General features: G+C 38.1%; 1 protein-coding gene across 1 annotated transcript in view; it reads right to left on the minus strand.

Annotated features, from left to right (window-relative positions):
• Window positions 1–9,825, minus strand: part of stim2b (stromal interaction molecule 2b) — a 51,937-nt gene extending 42,112 nt beyond the window's left edge. Inside the window, exon 1 of the mRNA XM_084403983.1 lies at window positions 8,568–9,825. Within this exon, the coding sequence (XP_084260109.1) occupies window positions 8,568–8,703 (136 nt within the window). The 5' untranslated portion in view covers window positions 8,704–9,825. The remainder of the gene's footprint in view (window positions 1–8,567) is intronic.
• Between the last annotated feature and the right edge of the window lie 309 nt (window positions 9,826–10,134).

The raw sequence follows: 10,134 nt of genomic DNA on the forward strand, positions 1-10,134 counted from the left end.
CACGGTCTGCTTGCTCATTTCCAGAGATTCCCGAGTCGCCAGGAGAAAATAATATTAAAAATCTTTGATTCAAGAGATGACAAATTGATTAAAATCTTCACCGCTGTTTGGTGATCAGTTTTTATAGATCGCAATGCTTCAAGATATGATTTTGAATAAATTATTATTAAAAATCATTTTGCAAAGAAATCTCAATGGACTTCAATGGCAATAATAGAGCATTTGCCTCTGCAGTGAAAACTGAACTTTGGTCAGGGATGCGTATTTGTAGTTGATTTGTTGCAAAAGCTGTTGCCACTAGATATCCAGATTTAGATCCATCTGTGTATATTGTGGGAAATTTTATCTTATGTCCAAAAATTGCTGGTGACAAGTTTTTGATCCAGACAGTTTTTTTAAATTAGCATTTTTAAGAGGTAAAGTAAGGTGAGGGAAATTATTTTGACTGTTACCCTCATATATAGTGTATCAGAGAGAAAGTATGTGAATCTATTGTCTCAGAGAGAAAGTATGTGAATATATTGTCTGTCTGAAAGGAATCTAAAAGGGCAAGGTGTGGAAATGTAAATACGGAATGAATGAAAAATTAACTGCATTCATTGGGAGTACCCTTAAAGGGATAGCTCTCACACAAACAGTTAAATTCTATCATTTACTCACCCTCATGCCATTCCAAACCTGTATGGAACACAACAGTAGATACTTTAAGAAATGTCTAAGTGTTTTTATGTGCGCAGAATGAAAGTCAATGGTCACCAAAACGGTTTGGTTACTAATTTTCCACCCGGGACAAACAGTTCAGTTGTCCCACCTTATCAGTGGTCCTAAGGGGGAGTAAATTATGTCAGAATCTTCATTTTATGGTGAACTATAACTTTAATGACACTGGTTTATGGACTGATTAGTACCCTGATTAAACAACAGATAAAAAGCACATCAACAACAGTCATTACAAGTTTGCCAGGGATGACCTGGATAATCCAGACAGCCAGTGAGTGACTGCATTATTAATGGACAAGATCAAAATGACCTTGTTTGGAAAAAAACTAATTGCTGTTCCAACAGACAAACTTTATCCCAACTAGGATGGTGAAAGTTGTACAGTTTAAGGTTACTACGAATTACCTGAAGTCACTAAAGGAACTGTGAGTAATGGATTGTACAACGCATTTTAGAATGGTCAGTTTCAACTGAAATATCCTAGCATGGCCTAAAGTAACCAGTTCCTCCTCTCATCATGTAGGACAATCATAATATGGGACGGCCACTAGGGTTGTGCCGATAGACGATAGTATCGTGTATCGACGATAGACAGAGATATCGCCGATGGCAGATGCCTTTGACGATATCAATACGATAATTGGCTCGTTTTCCTATTAATGTATTAAATTATTATTATTATTATTATTATTATTATTATTATGAAGCTAGTATAGTTACAATTATATTTGCCTTGCCTAAATTCATAACGACATCACCACATAACCACACTTGCGACATCACATAACCACACATGCGACGTCACCGACGCGCGCGTATGAGGACTCCTCAAAGAAAATATTTTTAAAACAGACTAAAAAAAACTACATCCCACAACGAAATTTAATTGCAAGGTGATCCATTCACAAATTGCCAAGAGTGCTTAACAGACGCATCATTCTTATACAGAGCCAAGATGAAGACGCGGCATCGTTGTTCGTCAGTATTTTGTTTCCATAGCACATCAACAAAATATTTAATGACAGTAAAAACACTAAAAACAGTACAATTACAAAATATTAATTATAATAATAATATCAATAAAATTATATAGGCCGCCTAGGCCTAATAAAGTCTTTAGTAGGTTACACGAAGCATCTGTGGAACTCTGCCTGTGAAAATCACAAGCAACTTCAAACTTGTTTAACAAGAAATATATTCTTCTATTTTTTTTCACTGTCAATAATGTAAGTCCACAAGAGAAATATTAAGCCAGTAAATTAAGATGCTGTAGCCTACCGTTATATCCAGTGTTGTATAAAGTACTAGAAAGCAATACTTGAGTAAAAGTACAAGTATCGTACTAGAAAAAGACTTTGGTAGAAGTGAAAGTTACCTTTTAGAATATTACTTAAGTAAAAGTCTTAAAGTATCTGATATATACTGTACTTAAGTATCAAAAGTAATTTTCTGATATTTAATGTACTTAAGTAATTGAAGTAAAAGTAAAAGTTTTTTTTTATTTTTTTTGGGATTATGCGTTGAATTCAGTGATCACGGAAACGCGAAAAACTGGAGGGACTGTGTAGCCTGTACTGTAGGCTACTTGTGTTATCGTTTATTTCCCACTGCATGTACCTTTAGCTGTAAAAAAAATTGCATCACAATAAGTGTATTGTGATTGTCACTAACATTTTTGTAATTAAACTGAATTTTATTAGGTTTAGTGACATGTTACAATGTTTACATGGTACAATTTCTGGTAAGCTACGCTTTTTTATTATTTCAATTCAATTGTGATTTTATTTAATTTTGACTCATTTGTATAAATATTAGGTAGGCTACACAAGATAGGCGTTAATTTTTCTCAAAAAAAAAAAAAAACTAACCTAATGCTGTAAACATACAGAGAGCCCTATCAGCTGGTAGTAGGCTATTATTTAAGGTTAAAAATAATTAAATATAATGCGTTTTTTATTATTATAATAAAAAAACTTTAATGATATAAGTAAAAATATAATAAATATGTAATATAGAACACATATTTAGCAAAATACTCTCTATAGCTATTTTTTTTTCTTGCCTATGTTTATTAAATGCCTTTCCTGAGGTAAATGTGTGTCTCACGGTGAATGCGTGAGAGTTGGCAGCTCTGGTTAAACGTGCTCCAGGTCCTCCAGCAGGTGCTCATGCTTCCATGGCGGTTTCAGTTGTGCTTCCTCCTCCTTTGGCATGGCAACAAACAAGCATTACGCTGAAATAGAGCGCGCGCCGTGCGGAGCGTGCGTACTGCAATCTAGGAGCAGTGATTCGCCAAACCTCCCTTATTGTCGCACACATTTCTTCTGATTTTATTTTGTAGTAACGAGTAACGAAGATGCTTAGTGGAAATATAGCGGAGTAAAAGAATACATTTTATCTAGGAAATGTAGTGGAGTAAAAGTGAAAGTTGACATAAATTTAAATAACGAAGTAAAGTACAGATACGTGAAATTTCTACTTAAGTACAGTAACGAAGTATTTGTACTCCGTTACATTACAACACTGGTTATATCCACCGTCGTCTCTGAGAGAACGCGCCGTTAATGCAGTGAAAGCGCAGTCCGTTTCTGCTTTCGTTTTCAGGGAATGAGCGCGTTTACATGCACGTTATTAACTCGATTATGCTGAATAAACTGACAATGCATGTGGTCATGTAAACGAATTAACCCATTTTCCTTTATCAGAGTCAAGTCATAAGTAGCCTAAGTAGGCTACGTTACCGATCGACTTTTAGATTTTTGCCTCTGATTTCTCCCGGCATTTAAAACCCGCGTTATTTGGGCTTATTGAAGTGCATCCAGACAGAGGAGGACATATCGCAGACTCCGACTCTTTCTTGACCCAATAAATTCAAACGTGTTTTCATGATCTCGTGCAGAAGCAGCCTACAGTCAAAATGCTGCATCTGTAACGGCATGAGAGGATAATGTGTGTCCGTAAATTTCCCGCTGACATGTTGAAATATACAAGAATGGTCAGATACAAGAATGATTAGGATCTTTTTTTTTTTACCTCACTATACCAGGAAATAACCTGATTTAGCCTATTAATAAACACTCCACCTTTGCTAGCAAAATAGAAAAAGATTCTCATTTAAAACGAAGTAATAAAACAAGCAAATTGATGAGTAAATAAGCAAGTTAATAATCAAATAAGTAAGCCCCGCCCCCTCACGATAATATCGTGTATCGCCGATCTCACAGGCTGACGATAGGACGATATGAAAATGGAGCATATCGCGCAACCCTAACGGCCACCAAAACGACACTGATAAACAAATGCATCTAAGCCTCTACAACGAAGCGTATTCAAATGATCTGAAAGATACACAAAAACAATCGACCTTTCACTCAGAGCTCATTTCATGATAGTCATCTGTGAGACAGGAAATTCCTTCATTACTGTGCTTACAATTGGGAGACCTTCACTGAACAAGTAGCTTAACACATGCCACTCACACAGACACAAGCAGAGTCTACTCATAATCACGTATGTGCTCTTTCTTTAATTCTGTGGTGAAATATGTAACAGTAGCCTATCTTTTTCTCGCTTATTCTAGCTTGTAAAGCAGCAGATGACCACAGTCCGGATGGGAAGTGGGTCGTTGGGTCAACACCAGAGGAGCCGTTTGACACACAAAGAGGCCAAAGACAAACTCCCAGCACACACGCACATAAGCACATAAGCACAACGCCGCCAGAGGAATCGTCACACGTCTACACATGTGCATGCATACCAACAGCTCAAATTCTCATTTAGCATTTTAAACTGAAATCATATAGGCTAGGCCTACACTGACATTCTAAAATAACTTTACATACAATGTTAAACATTAGTAATAAAAAATTTAAATAGTCCTCCATGAATTCAACATAAAAACATGTTTATAGATTAACTGTAAGTTACCATATCATATACAGTACAAATTATATATTTTAATACATAGCCAATAGATGTAATTTTACAGAAATATTGTAAACAATATTTGGAATGTATAAATCGCAACAATACAGAGAAATATTATATTTTTAATAGGCAACACATAAGGCAAAGGTGTATGTAAAATACATTAATCACCTTATAATGTGGCATTCCCAGAATTGCCTGGACAGACCATCAAATTTGTTTATATTTTATTTAGTTATATTTCTTCTTATTTTTGTTATCAAAATATGTTATGCTAATGCTGTGCATTCTAGTATCATGTGTGTTACCATGGTGCTGTTGTCTTTGCTTGACATATACTGTTAAAGGGCAATTTTGATGACCTATAAGTCATCACGTGGCCATTCATACTCCACCTGCGTCATTATCAGCACGTTACAGTATCAAACAGATTTGAATAGCTCTAATAGGATGGTATATTGACATTATAGTTTATATACACAGTTAGGAACAGTAAAACAGTAATCAAAATGCCTCACATAAAGCTTGTAGCATCATAATTGTATTTTACAGTGAAGTTCTGGAAACCACAGCTGCCAGTTTTTACTGTAGATTTCTTTTTTCTTTTTTTTTAAGGGTATCTGACAGCTCATCTGTGTTCTACTAAGCAACAGAACTCCAAGAAGTCCTAATATTCCTCATGGTTGTATCTCATGACGACTGCACCCTTATTGATATAGTGAAGACGTTGAGTACACAAAAAAGCAGCTTGGGTAAATATGTATCAAGACAAGCACTTAAATTTGTCACTCACTAATTTTATCTGCCGGACCAGCAGGACTGCATGTATCCCTGTATGTGTCATGTACTGCTCAGGTTTGACGGCGTTCATTTAAAGGTTGTATCAGTGATTTCAGGCCCAAACATAAATGATCACATTCATCTAATCTTTCCTAACGATACGCTAGCTACCCGCCCCATAAGCATGCCGTCAAAAAAACACGTCTCTGTAGGTAGCCTAGGCTCTGAGATCTGCACACAAAAACAGTTGGTTTCACCACCACTCAAAACCAAAATAAATAGTGTTCCAACCAATCACCGACAGGGGTGGGTGTTGTGAGGTTTTGCGCTCGTGCACGGCTGCCTATGACGGCTGCACGTGAAAACCTCACAACACCCACCCCTGTCGGGGCATACAATTCACAAGTATGCATGCCAACACAGCCACTACATACTGATATTAAGTCCCCCTGTGGTGAAAATCAAGTTTTTAATGTTGTTTATATGTTTAATGTGGTTTAAGACAAACCAATTTAAAACAAATTCATTAATCAACACCGTCGCTGGTGTTTCAACGTCACAAACTACCCTGTAACCAATCACGTCAACGTGCTGGCGGGCTTTAGCATATAATTAACAGCAAACAGGGAGGTCTCGAGAGATGCCAGGTTATCCCGGTATATTTTTTTGCTGATATGAAAAATCGGGTAGATTTAGCAATATAGCGGGTGTATGATGTATATTACGATGTTCTGAGTTGTTCAAAGCGTTTCTGATGATTGTTAGAAGGTAGACTGAAATGGCGAACGGGAACATGGTTTGTTTGACATTAGCAACACGTTATTAGCTGTTTGATAACAGTCAAGCAAAAGGCTAATCATATTAATTACCGTTATGTGTCCGACATTGTAAAGAGCGATACCACTGTGCAGTGTTTACGGCCCTGTGAGCTGGCGTAATTGAGTGGGGGCGGGGCTAATTAGCATATTCATGGTTAATAATAATAATAAATAATAATAACTATAGGGTTTAATGTAGACAATATGCTATTTTCTAACACAACAGAGTATATTCACCTTTTAACGCCACTCGCCACAGCAGCTGTCACAACCAACTTAATGAAATATTGCCAGATTCACATCCAACTGTTTCGGATAAAACTAAACGTGATTTTAGTTTTTTACTTTGAAAGTGTTGTGAAAAGTGCAAGAAGCACTTGTGTAAGCTTGTTGGGTTTTTAATGTTATATGACTTTCAGTTAATACTGTAATAATACATGCTTTATGTTGAAATGTGACTTCTTGGCAACAAAACCCAGGGGCAAAGTCCACCATTGACAGTATGTTAATGCTCAATATGTTGTAAATGCGCCATCAATCCCCTACCTGAGTCAAGAAAACCCCAAGTGTCATTGCACTTACAATTATAACTAAGGGTTTCCTGATTTCAAGGAGGTTTTTGCAGCTGGGAACAGTAGTGCACTTGTTGTCCTTAATCAATAAATTACAAGTATCCATTAGAGTGCACTAAACTATGGCACCAGCTGAAATAATTTGTCCAAGGGATTTAATTTCTGATGACTCAATTACCATTCGCATGCAGGTTATTTACCCATCTAATTAAGTCTACATTCCTGTATGACCACAGATCTGGATTGCATTCATCATATGAGCAGTTCATAGCTCTGTACAGACAGCAATCTGTCATCTCACCCTGTGTCCTCAGCAAGCGCTCTGACCAGACTTCTGCTCGTCAGAAACGATTCACTGTCATTAAAGGCATGACTAATATTGGGAAAACAGCTGTGGTGTTATGAACCAGAATAGGCTGATTGACTGACTGAAACAGTCATGTTTGTTTATGCTAAATGTCAGTATGGTAAAAAAAAAAAAAAAAAAAAACTCAGTTTAGCTTTTTTTCTTCTTCTTCTTCTTTATTTGTCTGACCTAAAAGATGGATACATGAGTGACCTAGAATATCTCTTTCTGTAGATCAAATGCCCATTTGAAGAGATTATATACAGTCTTCACTAAATTCACAGAGGCCAAAGCTATGTTTTTTTTTTTTTCTAGTGGGGCCCCGTCTCCTAAAAACTAGGCTATACCACAGAAGACCTTATTGGGTAACCCTCATTACAGGGCCCAGGACAACATTCACAGTTGTCCCACCCATGGTGACAACCTTGTATACAATTGTGATAAACATCCAGTATATCAGGGGCATCAGTTAATCTGACAATATTTGGATGTTTCAGAATGTGTCATTAGACAATGAATGGGTGAACTGACCCTTCAGTTTTGACAAAAACCTTTTTAAACCTACAATAATCAACTAGAAATATTATAATAGTCCAATATAAATATTAGAAGTTGATTTTTCTGTGGCCATGATATTTCTGAGTCTTGGGCTAGTTACTATAATGTATACTAGAACCTATTTAAGTTACTTTTAGGAATTAGCCATAATGGAATAGTTATCTGTCACTATTGGGATAGTGACAGACAATAAAGACTAGTAGCAAAAGTACTAGTGACTGACTGGCTGGATAGACACTAGTCACTATGAGAATAAGTGCTAGTTTAATGGAAGTTACTATTGAAAAAGATACTAGTCACTATTGGATTAGTTATTAAAAAAATAAAAATACTAGTAGCCTAACGTAAAAATAGATACTAAATAAAGCAATACATGTTAAAATGGCTTGTCATTGAATGTATACTGTTTAAATTGCTTACTGAATATTGTGTAAAATAAATGTCAATTTTGAAAATGCATTATATCAGCCAGTGGCCATGGAAAACCCCATCTCGAGGTTTCTCTTCATGAAGGTGCTGCCTGGTGACTGTGGGATTCCCTCCTGCTCTCTCATGCCAAGCGTTTATTGGTGGAACAGCAGGAATTCCATGTGGATGTTGTCCTGACCTTCATCATTTTCGTAAACAGTCACACATACAGGAAGGATACGATTCTCTAGAATCATCCAGAAGCGATGAGAGGATAAGGAGACCATGCCCACATCAGGACCCATGGTGCCCTGACAATGTCAACATTCCCTTTAACACTCATCAAAATAGCAGTGACAATCGAGCATATGCGTCTATGGTGTATAGAATAGCGCAGGTTGATCAGATTTGTGGTTTGTTAGGATGCAGAGGTCTTACCTGTAGGAGCAACCGCTGCTGGATCTGGAGTGACTCGGTTCGACAGTTCACTCGTGTATGAACTCTCTAAGCCCAATACCGCAGAGATGACGAGTCCACGCAGCAACAGAACCGCTGCCCCGGACAAGAAAGTCATGGTGTGCAAAAAAAGCTTTCAACGAACAATAAATGAATTAAACAAGAGATCACACAGTATTTTCACCCAGTGGATCGTCAAAACGAATCACAAGAATGAAACGTGTGATTTCAACAGTAGTTACACAGAAAGCAGCGAGTTTAAATACCCGAAATAAACGAGATCCAACCTGTAAAAATGTAGGCAAAAAACAAGTAATCCAACCTAAAAACGATCTAAAAATGCATCCACACTGTCCAAGACGTCAAAAGAAGATCGTGAGGTTAAACTCCATCCAAAAGAGATGGTCAACTCTTCTAATATGACACATTGAAATAGACATCAGAGCATTCCGACATCAGATACACCGGACTGGGTTGGAGGATCTGGCTGTATCCCACTTTAGGATCCAAACAGATGAGTGCAAAACTGACGTGGAATCCCCTGTTTTAAATCATCGCCCCAAGGAGCTTTTCCCTGCTACAAAATACCCAACTGAGTCCAATGCGAGATCCCAATTCTACACGGGAAGTAACCGCAAACAGTCACGGTACATCCACAAGAGCCGGCAGATATCCAGCATAGTAAACGCTTCTCGGAATGCAAGTGTCAGATCCCAGTGTTCCGTTTAATCCAAATCCATCGGGACCATCCGAAATACACGCGTGTGCCGTTCATGTCCAATATTAAACCGAGTTTAAATGTCAAGTCCGCAAGACTGCGCCTGAAATGAGGGCTCAGGTCTGCCCACTCTGCCTTTGCTAACGTTAGTTGATGCAGAAACTAAATTCAGGGGGCGGAAGTCCGTATGCAAATCATTTGACAACAGGACGCCGGCTGTTTGATTCTCCCTCTTCGGCGATCTCGCCTAAAACTCTCATTTGACACAAAGCCTGCAGCTGGTGTGAACTGAACGGGCTGTGTGCGGCAACAATGAGCTGTGTGCTTGGCAGACTATCGGTATGCAAAGAGCACGAAAGTTGTTCGGGAATTCTGGCGCCTCCCGGAAACAGCCCGCTCTATTGTTCATCACTTCCCACTTTTATTTCTCCCATCGCGACACGCAACAATTTACACCCTGAGAATCATCATCCGAGACAAGTTTTCCTCCTCGCTGTGGGCTGCGATTGGTTCATCGGTCCCAACATGGCACGATCCGATTGGCTGACAGCGAGAGTGAGACGTGAGCTTTGAAGGCAGACCGCGGTTGAAAGCAGGCAGCCAGATAATAGGCTGTGTTTTCTTGTTTTGAGGGTTAATGCTCATCTGGAATATGATTCAGATACAAGAAGTCGTATTCTACATAAAATTGTGTGCATACGACTCAGTATCAAAGGTGGTGGTTTGCTTTATGATTTAAATGAAGTATTGCCCCAGACAATGTTTTCATGTTTTCTACATAAAGCAGGCCACCTCAATATGAGCACCGCCATGTTGACATCACATGACCAG

The sequence above is a fragment of the Rutilus rutilus genome (assembly GCF_951802725.1).
Source record: "Rutilus rutilus genome assembly, chromosome: 3".
In the NCBI taxonomy this organism is placed as follows: Eukaryota; Metazoa; Chordata; class Actinopteri; order Cypriniformes; family Leuciscidae; genus Rutilus; species Rutilus rutilus.